Here is a 16885-nt window from a genome sequence, read left to right as displayed (position 1 = left end):
GCTCAGTTTTTGTTGGCTCAGTCACAGAGGTGTTGCAATGAATTAAATGTTTTACCACAGAAGTCATAATTGGTGTTGGTGTTGTACTGAACTGCATTATATTATCTCGTGTGAGAGTGGGAAGGACGAAGGAAGGAAAAAAAAGAGAAATACTTATAAATCAAAACACCTTAACATCAGTTTTATACACTTTTGACGTCATGAAAAACCAAACATCGTGAGCTCTGTACGGATCGATGTTGCAGCAGAGCAGTTGCATTAGATTGTACGAGTGCATTTAAAAATAAAAGAGGCCACCGTGTGTATATTTGTTTCCATCCATCTATTCATCAGCTCTTCCTGTTTATCCTTGAGAGTTGTGGCAGGACTGGAGCCAATCCCAACTGACAGTGGCTGTTATTAAAATTAAAGTGCTGGTGTTACTGTTTGTATTAACACTAATGCATTTGGGAAATCTACTGTACAATAAAAACAACAACAAAAAATGTGTTCACCTGACAAAGCGAGCTACAGCTGTATTTAAATCAGCTCTATTAATAATTAGAATATGCTCTATTATATAATAAATACTGAACTTTCTGCAGATTTACTGATTCCACTGACAGACACAGAAACATTCTCCAGGTCACTTCAGGCCACACAGTCCGGCACAACTGCACAGGACGTTGGTCCAGAGAAAATGACAGATATGCAGCAGCTGCTCTCCTCTGTAGTTACACTGCTGCAGTGAGGGCCTGCGTGTGCGTGTGTGTGTGCGCATGTGTGTCGAGGTGCTCGCTGCTCACTCTGTCCAACAGTATCAAAGGACTTAATGAGGGATTTGACAGTAGCTCCGGGCTCCGAATCGGCATCTCCGCTGGCGTCGGCGGCTGAGGTCGGGATCACGGAGATGCCACACCAGTGACGGCTGTTATCGGAGTCGGACACCCTCACCTCATCACCTTGGGACCTGGCAGACAAAATGAACATAGGTTGCTGTGTAGAGACGTACACAATACACACAAGAGACAGCATGTGAACTGGGCTTTCAAAACCTTCACTTCACTACTCTTTCGTATGAGATTACCTCCTGATTGGAATGAATGTATACTGACGAGATCATGTGATCACAGTTTGATCTGCAGAGCTGTAAATAAGCGACGACCGGCTGCAGATAGTCAGATCTAAATTAGGAACAAAAATCTGAGCAATCCACTCATCAGGACACTTTTGCCCATTAGCCCTGGTGAACATTGGACTACAGGCTCCAGAGTAAACAAGGATGTGGAGTCTCTTTATCAGTGATGGATGAGGAATGAATGACAAGTGAGGAATTTCTGTCTTAAACTCAACTCACCTCCAAAGAGTGAAGACAGAGAGAGAGAGAGGGAGAGAGAGAGATACACAACCACAGATGGACTGGTGTAATTTCATTTATTCATTGTCCTAATGAACATCAGTCAAACAGACGTACAGTACACTGCTTTGGAAACCAGTCACAAGTTCTTTCTGAGTCTTTCTCCGAAGAATAAATTAACAGCACATTCACTGTATTGTTCATTAAATGGCTTCACTACAGACAGAAAATGACCTTTCACACTGTTACCACCTCTTCTTTTTCTCCATGTTGTTGTTTTTTTTTTTTTGGGCATATCCAAATGTTTACATGTTGAGCACCAGTACCATCATCTGGTCGAACAATATGGCTTTTAATTAAAAAAAAATGCACAAATTGAATATCTGTGATAAAAGTTGGACTTTTAAGTAGAACCTGAGATCCTGAAACCGTGAGCCATCGTGTTACATCACAGAATGTCCTGTAAGGGTTTGGCTCAATCGTGATAAAATGACCGTGTGATAAGTGACTTATCTTACCACATCAAAATTAGTGACATGGCAGGGTTTGAGTATCTGACAAAATAAAAAGGATGTTGAAGATAATCTCTAAATATATTTAACAGAGTGAAATCTAGATCGATAGGGAGGAAGCGTCTGAGCCTCACGCAACCTCTGACATTCAGATAAGTCAGATGTGGTCGATTCTATAATCAACCAAACAGAGGTTTTCAATCCATACAGTGGGGTCCAAGGGGTCTCAGACTTTTGGACCTCACTGTATATCTATTGTCTATCTATAATTTGTCAGTAAAAGTGGAATGTTAGAAACTCATCATTTGACATCTGCTTTGAAAGGATAAAAATAATCCCTCCAGGAACCTGCGGCACAGTCTTCTTGGTCTTTGAGTTAAAATGGACCGTCAACCTTCTGGTTGGTTTGAGGTGAGTAAAAATGACTCTGAGGTACAGCTGTCAGTGTTTGTGGCAGTAATAAAAATCTAATTTTTTGGCAGTGCTCTGTTTCTGCCGGCACGGATATCGCTCTGCTTATTTTATCTGGCAGAAAGACATCATAATAATAATACGGTATGCATTACCGTGTAAATGTAAGATAGACAAAGAGAGCAGAGGATACACAGAGGATCCACATGGAAGTCACCTGTTTGTGGTAATTGTGTGTTCTGTAGTGCCATCTACTGGCTAAATGTGACACCGCATTCACTTTTACTCCAACTACAGAACAAAGACCAAACTTTAGTTTTAAAGTAAAGTGAAGTTTTGTTTTTACAGATCAGATAAATGTAAAGTTTTAAACTGAACAAAGAGGTCAAAGTGACACTAATTTGACTGATACAGAAATAGAAAGAAAAGAGTCACCTAGTTTTTGAGTCATGTTAATTCTGCTGCGTTTTTCTTGCCTTGAAACATGGATTTTCTGTCTTTGTCGGCAGAATGATGGGAACCTTCACTGTTTCAGTTTCACCACTGGCTGAACATTTACCAGTATTTTTCATACTTCATCCTGTTTTGTTTTTTTCTGTCACAGGTCACACACTTCCTATCTTCTCAACTCTCTAAAAAGGCACAAAGCAGCTTTGCACAGTATAAAAAGGAGAGTCTCTCAAACATATGGCATTTCTTCAACACAAGTCGAGAAAATTACAAACATAAAAGAGTACATTCATCGAGAAATAAAAACACAGTATTATTATTCAACAGGTTCCAAAATGTAAAGAGAGAAATGGAAACCAGACTGTTTGTGTCTGCACTGCTCACTGTGGCTTACAAAGAGACTGGTTCACCACGTTACATTTTGAAAGACACAGAAAGCCAATAAGTGCAACAATAACACTGTCTTCACTGGTGCTGAGGTGAGGGCACTTCTCTAGTGCCCCTCTACTGCCGTCTTGGTATCAAAAGTGGCTCCGGTGCTTATTCTGCAAAGAAGAAAAGAAGGAAGATGAACGACTGTGAACAACGACTGCATAAAGACTGTTGTAAACATCTACATGTGCATCAAACATGTGCAGCAGAACTAGGGACTTTACATTTCTTCTTAACATCGTTGTTATGAAATGCAGACCTCTGGGCACTGTTGGATTCTTTTAAAACCGCTCCATGCATACCTCATTGGATTAATAAGGTCACTCATAATGTCAAGTGTGACTAAATCACCCGGTGATGAAGACGCTATGCAAATGTATCTGAAGCAGACGATGCATAGCATGAGTTTAATCCAGTCATGCCGTGCAGACCATCCTGCTATTTAACCAAAAAAGTAGGAGGGTTATTCATTCAAAGAACAGCAGGTGGCACCAGATACATCTACAGGAATGGCAGGTTTTAAAGGACCAGGCAAAGCAAATCAAAGAGGTAAAGACAGTCCTGAAGGTGCAGTCAGCCAGCATATGGAGAGACAGACAGAGTCAGACAGGCTGAAGCAACAACACGAAGCCAAACACAGAGAGGAAGGTCAGTGAGCAGCAGCAGCAGCACACAGGGCTGAGAGAGGGCTGACAGGGCAGGGAACTCACCTGGACTTTACATAGGGAGGCTTGTCAGAGGGACATCTTTGACAGAGTCATCACAGGGAGCTGCTGGAGGTGGGGAGCGGACGGAGCGTAACAGCTAATCTTGGGGAAAGTTTGCTGATTTAGCCATGGTCTAAAACCAGTAATATACTGTATATGTAATGTACTATATTCACCAGGACTACATGGAATTTGAACAAGACATATTTGGTTTTAAACCAAATATTACAATCTTTTACAAACTGAAACTGCTCTAATGAGAGGTGTGAGGTGATATCGTGTGAATGACAAGTAGAAATCATTTAGAGATCATTCGCTTGCTTAAAGAATTACACCATGACTGGCCACACAGATAAACAGAGAGCTATACAGAAGCAGGTCTAGACTTTGCCACAGGTATTGACCTGGCGTGATAATGAAAGACAACACTGTCAAAAACACCATGGCATCTGCACGCTCAAACACTTATATACATATTACTCACACACAAATCAATGCCACGCGCTTTATATATACATCAACCACATTACTGCATGGCCACAGTGCAACAACACTACATGAAGTCTTAAAAAGCATGATACAGTTGTGTGCAACATTTTCAGAGAGGACCGCGTTACACTGGCTCCAGTGTCGGTTTGTAACACACTTGGATCAAAGCGGCGTCGAGCACATCTGCTTTCTCACATAATAATAATCTCCTCTAATAAAATATGCAGTAGTTTATTGTGAAGTATGAGGTTTGAATGTTACTACAGGGCAATGGTCAGTGTGGAAGAGGGAGACAGAGAGGGCAGCAGCTTAAAGGAGTAGAATACACAGAGGGAAATACCACAGGAGACTGCTCATTTACCACCAGAGTCTGCCAAATCCCAGGGAGCGAAACTCTCAAACACCAAAGATCTCATCTTGTGAAATACCAAGATATGAACTAAATGATTCTCTCCTGCTTTGATACCAGATAGGAATTTTACAAACCTCTTAAGCAAGAGATTCTTGGGAGTTAAAATTATAATATATTGCTGTTGGCACTTCTTGTATAAAACATGGAGGATATGGCAAGACTCTGGCAGGTATCTCATCTCCACATTGTGTTGAGAGAGAAAGGAACTGCAGCCCGATGCTAAACGAGGGGAGCCCAGGGAGGGGTGGGGTTTGGGGGGGGCGTGGGGGCGGGGGTGGGGGGGTGGTGGTGGTGTAGTATGGTGGAGATGGTACCTGACTCCCTGCAGGGCCTCTAGGTCTGCAGAAAGCTTCGCGCTGCGATCCTGCTCCTCCTGCAGCTGCCTCCTGAGTGCACGCAGCTCCTGCTGAGCCTCCACCTTGATGTCATTGGCCACCACCACTGCCGTCTGGAGGTCCGCCTGGAACCGGCGCCACTCCTCTTTTTCATCCTGAAGACACAAACACATGGCTGTATACTCTACAGGTAGATGCAAATATAAACACATACATGCAAAGTCATAGAGTCAGTAATCATCAGCTGACACAGGAAATGATTGTGAACACTTTGGATTTAGTTGAATGTCAGCATTAAAAAAATAAAGTCTACCAATAAATAAATGAAACCTGATAAAGAAATGATTCACAAGCCATTTTAGTTCCTCGTGTATTTACTAAAGACACTGGTAAAGCATTTACATTAGACTTTGTATGACTGTTTTCCACATTCTGTTAACAGCAGTTTCTACTTCTTCAATAGAGATCTGTGGAATCAAAACATTATCTCAAACCAAATTTCAGAAAAAGAAAGTGAAAAACTCCCGAGGCTAAAAAGAACCGTCTCTGAACCAAAACAGACACTGGAAAAAGAACTGCAGATTTCTCTCGGCACTGAGGTAAAATATGTGGGTCTATATTCAGCGTTGTAAAGGCAAAGATCAGCACAGGGCACGTCACAGTTTTTCTTTTGGCATTATAACCTCAACATCAAAGGCTTGTACTGGATGCTGTTTTCTACTCAGGTACCTTGATTTCTCTTGGGAATTTATGTCTTTTAAACCTGGAATTTACTACTAGGTTTTTAAATTTTCAGCATCTAGTAAGACTTGGGTGTCCATGCATCAACAATCAGGCAAATACAAGAGGAGATAAAAGGAGATAAATGGCCATGTGCAATATCCAAATCGCAGGAGCTGCTTTTTTTTTGCCCCGGCCCACAAATCTCATTCTTCAGATGTAAAGGAACGTGTTTGTTTGGTACAAGATCAAACAAAAAAAATCACAATCTAAAACAACTACAATATGATTGTTTTGCACATCGTTCAGCCCTAGTATCAGGTGAACTCGATAATGTCCGATATTATAAAACAAAAAACACCTAACAGAAGCGATGTTCAGAGAAGAATACCATGGAGACAACCAGTGCCTGCCAAAACACACACTCACTGAACAGCCTACCTGCATGTTCCACAACGCTACTGGAACAATACTCGGTGGAAAGATTCCTCCAAGGTCGAATATTTTGGCACACAGACAGGGAAAAGCTGAGCACTGGAACATCATCCTGACCTTAAAGTGCTAATCCAACTAAAATGCATTGTTTGGGTGTTACTAATTCGCCATGTAGGGATGATGGATGGCTGTAAAACAGACGGTCACTTGGATTCAGAGAGTGTTGTGGCAGAAAAGGCCATTAAAACTTCCATGTTCATCTTTATACTCATTATGACACTGAGCGTTTCGCCGCAAGATGGCTACTGCCCCTGTGTCACACTGCTCCTCCTCACAGCTCTTCAGCCCCGTCAGAGGAGGCACATTTCATTTCTAAGTCAGTTTTGTTTTTATTAAACGTCTGAAGGTAGAGAGAGAGAGAGAGAGAGAGAGAGAGAGAGAGAGAGAGAGAGAGAGAGAGACAGGAAACGAGAAGGGAGATGTTGTTACACATGTTCAAAGTTCGATCAGATCTCAGGATGTCACAATCACATGTTGCTTGACGAAATGACCAAAGTGAGTCAGCAGGTCATTTGACCTTTTGAAACTTTCTTTTATATCATCTTTAAAATAAACTGAACATTTTTTGCTTTGCTCACAGTTGGTTTGTGTATTCAGCCTGAAACGCTTTAACGACTGATTAAAAAATGAATCATGTCACCACAGATGTTATAAAGCAGCCACATGGGTCTGAATGTTGAAGCTCTCTTACCTTCATCTGTCTACTGAAGACTTTCAGTTGTCGCTCTGCTTCAGCTTTCTGCTCCTCCAGCTTTTTGGCAAGATCTGCAAAGACAAAGTCGAGGTTTTGAGAATCTCTCCCCAACCTCTGCACTGTAGACTAGAGTGTAGATCAGGCAGAAATGGTGGAGATACAGCAGCCAGTCTAAAGCGTAAAGGCTCATTTACCTGCAGTAACAAGAGTTAGATCTGTTTAGAAATGTTTCTGGTAGCAATCGTAACGGTGGAGCAATCTGATCTGATTCATCAACAGTTTGAGGACATACAGTACAATGTGTCCAGTCGTATTTCCCGACTGCAGTAACTGGAAGTCAAAGACAGATGTGTTACAGTGTCCACTAATTTTGCATCTCATTGTCAGGTACAATGCTACAGCTGCAGCCGCCGTCTCATCTCGCTGCGCTGCAGGACAGAGTTCAGCAGATCCTTTGTCCTCACTGCCATCGGGCTGTTTGACACCTCAGCCATGTGCACCACTCATCAGATCTAAACTGCATATACTCTATCTATCTATCTATCTATCTATCTATCTATCTATCTATCTATCTATCTATCTATCTATCTATCTATCTATCTATCTACATGCAGTTTCCAGTTTATAAGGTTAGTTATATGGTGCACCTAGCTTAAACTAGCACAGTTTAATTACAACAGCCCTGTCTCAAATGTATGAATGTTATAATGTTTGGTAATGAAGGTGTTTCTAATATTCTGTCCACCCCATCGATATAAATAAGAAGATACTAAACATCAGAATCACTGCCAGTGAAATGAACATACTCTCCATGTCCAGGACGGCTTGGTTGGTGTGACAGTTGACGGCCCTCTGCTGCTCCACCTGGTCCTCCAGTTCAAAGATGGTCTCCTTCAGCTCCTTCACCTGGTTCTCAGCTTGGATCCCGGCCTCCTCCAGGGAAGTCACCTGGCTGCCGAGCTCCTGCTCCCTCCTCTCGGCCCACTCCTGAACCTGCTGGCATTTGGCCTCCACCTGTGTACGTGTGCACATTTGTGAAATGGGTTCAAACAAAGAGGCAATGTTTCATGTTAAAGTGATCACTGGCTGTTCTGATTAAACGGAAGCACTTAAGTCACCTGTGGTTGAAGAAAAGATAATTTATGATCTTCCAGACATGTTCATGGAGTTTTTCTACATCCCTATATTCCCAAACATTAGTAAAGATGCTGTGAATAAAAAGGTTTATGAAACGGCGTCACTGAGGGCTGGATGATGAGGAAACCACTCACACAAATGTAATTCAACCAGGCTAAATTATGTTATGGTATTTGTCTGATATGTTAAACTGTTTAGTCTGACGAAAACAAACCATTAGTTTTAATTTACTGACAAGCAGTAACAAAGTAAAAGTAACCGTGGTGAATCTAATTAGCCTTAATACGTTGCATGTTTTGCAATGACACAGACTGCAGATTAATACGTCAGTGTTTCCCAAACATGGGATCTACTTGGCGGCCCGCCCAGGCAGATTAGGACCCACCCAGGTAGATAAAGTCATTCGGTTTCAATTTAGGAAAATCAGTAGAACGCCTTGTTTCACTTTTTTCAAACTCTCTGGCCACACAAGTTGCAGAGTGGAGACGAGCCCTTTTCTCTTTTTCCTTTTTTTAAAGTAATTTTTTTTTGGCCATTTTATGCCTTTATTAGATGACGGGATAGAGGAGAGTGACAGGAAATGGGACAGAGAGAAGGGGAATGACATGCAGCAAAGAGTCGGGCCGGCCAGCAGTCAAACCAGCATTTGCACCCATGTGGTATGCCCCCTAACCACTGGCCCTTCTCTACGCACAGCTGCTCAGCTCCAGTCTACTGGTAACGTGCATGCGAGTTTTTTTTTTTTTTAGACATGTGAGGCGTTTAGGCGACATTTGTAAATTGTAGTTAAAGAAAATAACCTGTTACATTCTCCACCTCTAAACTACATGAGCCTCTGCATGCACCGCGGTCACATGCTGTCCCACCCACCACCACAAGTAAATTACCCTCCCCAACACCGTACAGACCGTCTCACAAGACATTTTTTTCACCCTGACTTCTTCATCTGTCACTCAAGTTCTTAAAGTTCTGGTTTTCAGTGAGTGTTTGGCCAGAGTGTAAACAGATGTCATGTAAGGACTCATGGAAACAAGAGTTCAGCACCATGTGTCACTCTCCAACTATTGAAGCTGAAGTCAGTTCACCATGATGACTGCAGTCGCCCTGAGAGATGAGACGGCACAGCAGATCTCTGTGAGGATAATATGCTAAACAAAGTAAATGATGTAGTTATGCAGGACGCTCTCCAGCTGACACCATGTGGCTCTGATGGATTAAGTTGTTTGTGAGTGAAGTTATGTCGTGGCCTCACCCTCACACCCACACAGCAGAGGACAGGAGTGTGACTCAGAGGGTCACCCATTGGTGAACCACCCTACTGTTGGCACCGCTGTCATACTCCAACAATGACGACATCACTAAGCTGACGGCGACACGCCTCGCTTCGGAGAAAACATGATCCAAAACGACCCCAAAGCTACACCTCTCTGGTATCCGTGGTGTTGAAGGGGAAAACCAAAGTGACGACTGAGAAACATATGAACACAGTTTGAGTCAATGTGCTGTGGTGGTGAAGAAAGGTTCCCAACACCAGCTGTGAAGCCTGTTTAATGGTCATGTTCAAACCATCAGGGCAGATGTGTGTCACATTCAATAGGCAGTGACGGAGCCAAGAGTTATAAAAAATGTCACGGTCGCCCGTTTGATTCACATTCTTTAATCATTAGCATCAGTGATAAACTATTACCAGACAAATAACTGACATTTTAGTCTCTTAGTGTTATTCCTGTTTCTGTACGAGTGAACTGTCTCTGCTTTTTGTAGTTTACAGTAAACGTGGACAGAGAGATTGTTCTTCAGGGAATCCCTGAAAGCTTCGTCAAACACAACATGACTCATGAGCTAATGTCACTAATGTTTTGAACTTGTGCACACACCACTTAGTACAATTACACTTAGTCACAATAGAAGCAACCAAGTGTAAAATACAGAGACGTTCTCTGACCAGAGAACTCTCCAGATTTAAATAAACTCATGTAAATACAACAAACACAAACAAACAACATGTTATATTCAATGATAAATACTAATGTATTCTGACTGAATTCCAAACTGTAAATATTTTTCAAACTGCAAAACATGGAAACTGAGTTGTAACCTTGCATCCCTCCTACCTTGGACATGGTGGCTCGCACGTGCTCGGTCTCGGCCTGGGCCTGTAGCAGCTCCTGCCTCAGCTCAGTGAGCTCCACTTCCAGCCTGTCTCTCTCGGTGTGGGCTGTCTTCAGCAGGCTCTGCAGCTCAGTGCTGTCACTGGCACTTTGCATGGCCTTCAGTTCACCCACCTTTTGTCTTTCAATGTCCACCTGCGCCTTCAGTCTACTGTTTTCCAGCCTGAGACAGTCAGCTGTCGCCTTCTGCTCCTCTGCAGCCTGTGCTGCCTGACCTCCGGCCTCCAGCTCCCTGTCCAGCTGGGCCTGAAGCCTGTTCATCTCCTCTCTGAGGCAGTGCACCTGACCCTGGGCCTCCTGGTGCTCCTCCTCCAGAGCTCGCAGGCTGCCTGTCAGCTGCTGCTGGATGTCCACCAGCTTCTCCCGTTCAAAGCGTGAGCTCTCCACCAACTCGGCGTACCTCTGCTCCAGCTCGGCCAGCCGAGGCCCTTGGCTGCCCAGCTCCTCCTCCTTCTGGGCCTGAATTTGGGCTTGCTCCTGAAGTCGGACAGCCAGCGCCTCATTCTTCTGGGCCAGCACCTCCAGACGTTCTCTCTGCTGTTGAAGTGAGGTCTGCAGGAGGCGCTTCTCCTCAGCCAGACGCTCGTTCTCTGCCGTCAGCTCCTGCACCACTTGCTGCTGGTCGGCTAGCTCCTGCAGAGTTGCCTGCAGCTCCTCTGACGTGCTGTGGTGGCTCTCCTCCATCTTGTGAATCTGTTCTGTTAGGCTCTGCACCGACACATCCTGCCCCTGTGCATTGGTTACCGCCCCTGCTGCAACGACTTCACCGCTTACACCACTGCTCACCGATTCTGAGCACGACGGGATCTTCTCAAACTCTGACGAGTCAGGTGACGGCGAGTCCTTGGTGATGTCAGAGCTGGAGGAGACAGAGGTTTTGAGTGGGCTGGTGGTAGAAGGGAGACTGTCTTGTTGTAGAGCTGAGGAGTTGGAGTCTGAGGGGAGGCCATTCACCAAAGGCTTGGAGGGGGAGCTGGTTCTGGAGAGCGGAGAAGCTTCCAAGCAGAGCAGCTTCTCCTTCAGCACCTGGTTCTCCTCCCTGAGCGCTGCCAGCTCTCTCTGAAACTTCCCGTTCTTCTCCCTCAGCTCCCCGACCAGAACAAGGGCCTCCGTCACCTGTCCCTGCTCTCGATCGGCAGCAGACTCTTGGCGTGAGATAGAGTTGTGTGAGGGTGAAGCCGAAGCAGTGGAGGCTTTACCTTTGCAGCGCTGCAACTCCATCCTGAGATTGCTGATCTCTAAGTCTTTAGCCTTGGCCTCGGCCAGCAGCTCTTTCACCTGGCACTCCAGAAGGCCTTTTTCTTGGCCCTCTAAATCTCCACGGGCCTTGGTCGTACTACGCGTCTGCTTTGCCAGGGTGGAGAGGCTGGAAGTACTGGCACTGGAAACCATCCTCTTATTGGAGGAGCTCCTCAGCTGGTCCCTCAGAGAGATGCGATCTCTTGTTATGGTGGAGGGGATTTCTCTCGGGGCTGGGATACCGGACTTCTTGGTTGCTTGAGCACCTGCAACACAAACCAAAACAAAAGGACATATTGAGACAGTGTTCAAGTCGTTATGTGATCAAATCAGAATTTACCTCCATCAATTCACAAAGCAGCTGATTGAGTTACCTGGTTTTATAACTGTAAATAAAACATGAAAAAGGTCTTTATCACTGTGTCAGCTGCTGAGCCACTGACTGATGCCTTTTTTGCAGCTTAAGTGAGTTAAAGTTAAAATCTTGAAACCTTGTTTGTAAGTTTAAATAATAAATGTAACATACATTCACCACTGAGTGATTGTAAATGGAAAAAAATCTACATTATTCATCTACAGTTACATAAAAAGCAAATATTGCTCTAACACAGGAACAGGAACAACACATACATTTAGTACGTATAAGGTTTATGTCTATAATATGCTCATTGTGTTTAGACCAGTCGGTGTGAATGATCACATCAGACACACATTTAATTCTAGAGTGAAATAATTTCAGATAAAGAAACGTAAAGATCCACTGGGACTGTGACTGGTTACCAGCAGCGATTCGACACAGACTCCAGTTCACAGTCAGCACACTCTTTACTGTAGAAACTCAAGTTCCAACGATAATTTTTCTTACAGTAGAAAGACTGTACGACTTAACACTGACAGGGAAGGTAATGGAATCAGCATTCAGACGTGCTGGGACCACGAATTTGTTAACACTGTGTAATGACACTAACTGAATAGACGGCGTGTCACATTCAGACACTTGTATTATTCAGCAGTTTCATGTTGCTGGTCACTGTACCCTATTCACATATTCTCTGTTTGGACAACAGAGCATGTGCCTGGCACTGTCTGTCTGTTGCTGTCTGTGGTCATTCATTGTCGCAGCGGAGCTTAACTGTGGCATTTCAAAAGGCATCAGCGTGGGCCGCGGCCGCCAGCCTTTTCCAGACCCCTCTCAAATATGAAGAGTATTGACTGATGCCTGGCGTGAGCTGGGTGCCGCCTGAAAACGCTTTTTTGTTTGTTTTCAGATCATCAGCAAACAGGGATGCCGACACAAGGGGGTTGCTTGTTTCAAAGGATGACAAAGGTCCCTGTGCATGAGGCGCATCCACACACAAAGCAGCTTAAGCAGCGCACGGACAAAGACGGCACTGTGTCTCTCACATGCATACATCATAATCAAACCCACAGAGCAGAGGCTAGACAGACAGCCTGTGTGAGGAGATAGACACTCATCACCCTCAGCAACATGTGCGAACACACATGCACACACATGCACGCGCGCACACACACACACACACACACACACACACACACACACAAACAAATGGCCTAGTTTGGAATGGAAATCCTATATCCCTGTGGGTTCTTTAAGTACTCTGCCATTGATAGGCACTTTGCAGAGACGATCCCCTTATTGAATAAACTGGCGACTGTGGGAGAAGCTGCCAACACTGGCACAATTTCTTGGGCAACAAAGCCGTTTAACATTCCCAGAGTGTGCAGCTGTGGTTGAGAAAGTGAGGTGCTCTAAGTATAGAGAGGTAAAGACACATCGCTGGTGTAAATGTAACGTCGTGAATCTACAGATTTAAAAGGAAACCCAGTTCAACGTTATAATCATCAACCAAAACACAAGATTTAGAAGAAAATCAGGGGCTATAAAAATGAAGAATCAGACGCTCGGCTCCATCAGCTCTGAATGTCACTGAGATTAGACTCTCGGTTAAAAGCCCCTCTTTAAAAGGAAGTCCAGCCTGCTTGGATTGAACGGACGCTGCCATTGAAATTCACATTAAAAGAAGGAAGCACTTCATCCCAATCAGATGAATTTGTCACTGGACAAGCCTGCACTTCACAAGGATCCAGAGTGCCATTAAAAATCTACAGTCACTTTTCTCTGCACTTCACAGAGGATGAATCCATGACTGACAGAATGGGGACAGCGTGCACTCCTAAATTATGTACCGTCACATGCAAGATGTTAACACCAAATCAGCACTGTGTGTTATACAGGATTATTTAGGATGCACTACAGGAAGCATCATCCAGACAGTGCAGGAGAAGAAAGAAACACAGAACAGCTGATGTCTGTTCTATGGCCACTTGTCATATTCTCATTAAAGGTGGCAATAAAGAAAGGGACAATAGGTCCTTGTTAGGAAGAGAAAGGAGTCCAGTGTGATTAAGATCAGTCCATTCCCATGAGGATGAGTGATGCCAGCACTGAGACTGTGGGACAGGCTTTTCATTTGCTGTTACTTCATATTCTGTTTTCCTCTCGCTCTTAGTGAATAAAACCCAGATGGAGAACATGAACTCACTCATCTTTAGATCGCCCACCTCTTTAACCATGACATCACCACAGCTGCTTAATGTGCACGGAGAAATGACACCAGACAAGATGCCAGAAGTCAGCACATGCAAGACAGCAGGATCCTGAAGAGCCACTAGAAGTAGAGTGTCAGATGGTTGGAGAAGCAGAGTTGGCTGTGTGTTAGACTGTATCTCAACTTCTATACATCACTGCAGAGTGTGCACTACTGTTTCTTTCTAATCCAAAACCGCTGTTTTCCATCTTTATACCTGGATGCATTTTAGTGGCACGAATGCAGGAACAGAACAGGTTGAACTTTCTAAAGGTGATTAAGAGTTTGTTTTTTTCAACTCTGTGATTCTATTGGTGACGTTGTGAAGTAGTGTGGGATCATGGGAGTTGGTGTCTGCAGCACCATCACTGCAGTCAGCTTCTCCCAGTTTGGATTCAATCAGTGTCAATCATTCAGGAGGTTTTTAAACCAATTAATGAGACAGATTCACGTTAAAAATAAGTGTTTCTCCGGCACGGTTCGAACACAGGACGTCTCCGAGGGGCCGAGCTGCTGCTGATAACTTAAAGATTCAGACGTCCAATGACTGAAATCCTTCATCCAGTTAAATTAAATAGTTAAAAGCAACCATGATGTAAAAAGTGTACCCTAAAAATGTGGCTTAAAACTGGATGAAAAGTTTTTGACTGCTTCTGGCAGACAACCACAACGGGCAGCTGTGGCTCAGGAGGACGAGTGGGTCGTCCACTAATCAGAAGGTCAGTCGTTTGACCCCCCCCCCCCATATAAGTGCAGTTCATTTACCGTTTAACACTGATACATACGCAAAGGTGATATGACGCCATTGACACAATGACAGCGATGAGACGAACCCTGACCGCGATTAAAAGTATGGATTTCTCCAGGTTTGCTGGAAATGCAACTCAACACCCATTTAACACCCATTTAACACAGGTCCGTTCGTTTTTAGACATTTTAATGTGGAAAAGTTACAGATTACTTTAATTTAACTTTAAGTGACTCCCAGAAATGAAGATTATAAAAACGCCATTACCACAAAGACCTCCATGAAAATGAGGTGATGTGTCTCCAGGTCTTTATCCTCAGATTAAATTTCAAATATATATATGTAATATTGGCCATAAAAACAATATTAGAGCTGATATTTGCCACCACTGACAAGTGCATCTATGTGTCTTCACACAGCCTGTTTCCAAGAACAACACAGCAGCTGCAGAGTATTTATTACTTAAATTTTCACATCATCAAATGCCCACTACTCTGCCAGACACAGTGCCAGCGAAAGGCATGGCTGCGCCAGGAGAGAGGGCCCAGATTAGATCCTACTTCATTTGCCAGTAAGAGGGTGGGAGGAGGAAGCAAATAGACTCCTGACACCTGAAGTTGCCAGTTTTTGTCTGAACATGTTTGGTACTCTTTAAAAAAAACAACTCTCTTTAATCTGTTTGACAATTGTTTGAACAATCTCAAATGGACACTGATGGTGGATTAAAGAGGAGAGAGTGAGGGAAGCTTTTCCCTTATTCAGGCACTTTGGTCGGGATGCCCCTGAAGGAGACACTTAATCTCCAAAAGCTGTAGCAGCGCAACAATAAAAGACTCCCAGGAGAGAATGTGGAGAAGATTAATGATGAAAACCAAATATACAGCAGACAAAAAAATAAAAGTTACTAATGAAATGTCCACCTTATCACAAAATTCACACATTAAGTTACAGTCCAATAGTTCAGCCAAAACACTATTAGTGGGTGTGAAAATGTTGTAAAGCGAGAGAAAACATAATGAACTGTGTGGTAATAACCGGGAAACAAAGCATCTTGAAATTGCTTCAGTTATAATGAATTGAAATTTGTTCTGTTCAACACAAGAGCTGCTTTTCTTAATCATCTTTGCAGAGAATGATTTCTACTGTTGCTGCACAGGCGTAAATCTTTCTTTCACAAATCAAAGAAAAAAGAAAGAAAAATATCCAAGAGTTAGTTCAGTCTTAATTTAGTGCCGACTTCGATGTAGGCCGGCTCAGGTCCAGGACCATTTATAGCTACCCCTGAGACGCACTAAATCTGTGAAAAGGAGTGGAATGGGCAGTTAAACGGCTCACTGAGGAGCTTTCCTCCTGCAGCAAGGAATAAATCCTCATGCAGCCTGAGAGGAGCAGATACTGTGAAACACCAGCTTTGGAGAAAGAGAAGAAAGTCATCTCCAGTGAAAGAGAATATTATTTTTCTATCTAGTGTCTCAGGAACTGTTCTACAATCCATCTTCTCAAATAATAAAGAAAACTCATCGATATATTGATTGAAGAAAACTTTTTTAACATGATGTAAATACATCCTTCATATGAAGACTTGCTGCCAAGTTTAATAACCCTGATTGAGGAGACTGAGTGTATGAAATGATTGTGTTGTTTACATTAACTAATCATCTAATTGAATTACACAGACCGACTTCCAGTAATCCAAAGGCATTCAGTTATTTCGTGGGAAGTCAGCTCCCTGATCACAGTAATGCACTGTGCTGGCTTCCTTCTTTTCTAATGAAGATAAGCTTTCAAATCACAGCAGGAGCCATGTAGCTGGACACGGTCCAGCACCGGCCCGTTAACTGCAGCCGGCCTGCCAGCCGGCCGAGAGGTGACAGAGTGCGTTGTGAGCAAAGTGCGCAGAGTCTTCAATTTACAGAAACAGGAAGGTCGTGGGTGAGGAGTCATGATGAATTAATGGCCGCAGGTGGTCAAGTGTCAGAGAGTTGGCA

The 16885-nt window shown here is 43.6% G+C and overlaps 1 protein-coding gene across 6 annotated transcripts in view; it reads right to left on the bottom strand.

The window, feature by feature from the left end:
- specc1 (sperm antigen with calponin homology and coiled-coil domains 1) overlaps nucleotides 1-16885 on the bottom strand; it is a 69377-nt gene that overhangs the window by 21449 nt on the left and 31043 nt on the right. For 5 of the 6 annotated variants that reach the window (XM_022745825.1, XM_022745823.1, XM_022745827.1 and 2 more), the window contains 5 exons: nucleotides 10245-11806; nucleotides 7800-8007; nucleotides 6991-7064; nucleotides 5064-5239; nucleotides 1605-3254 (listed from right to left, as the gene is read on the bottom strand). In XM_022745825.1, the coding sequence (XP_022601546.1) occupies nucleotides 3203-3254; nucleotides 5064-5239; nucleotides 6991-7064; nucleotides 7800-8007; nucleotides 10245-11806 (2072 nt within the window). In that variant the 3' untranslated portion in view covers nucleotides 1605-3202. Of the gene's footprint in view, nucleotides 1-785; nucleotides 950-1604; nucleotides 3255-5063; nucleotides 5240-6990; nucleotides 7065-7799; nucleotides 8008-10244; nucleotides 11807-16885 lie in introns of those variants that run through there. The other variant, XM_022745829.1, reaches the window with a different exon arrangement.

The sequence above is a fragment of the Seriola dumerili genome, unplaced genomic scaffold (assembly GCF_002260705.1).
Source record: "Seriola dumerili isolate Sdu_G_001 unplaced genomic scaffold, Sdu_1.0 BDQW01000091.1, whole genome shotgun sequence".
NCBI classification, from domain to species: domain Eukaryota; kingdom Metazoa; phylum Chordata; class Actinopteri; order Carangiformes; family Carangidae; genus Seriola; species Seriola dumerili.
The sequence above is the reverse complement of the archived record's forward strand: the minus strand, read 5'-3'. Positions and strand labels throughout refer to the sequence as shown.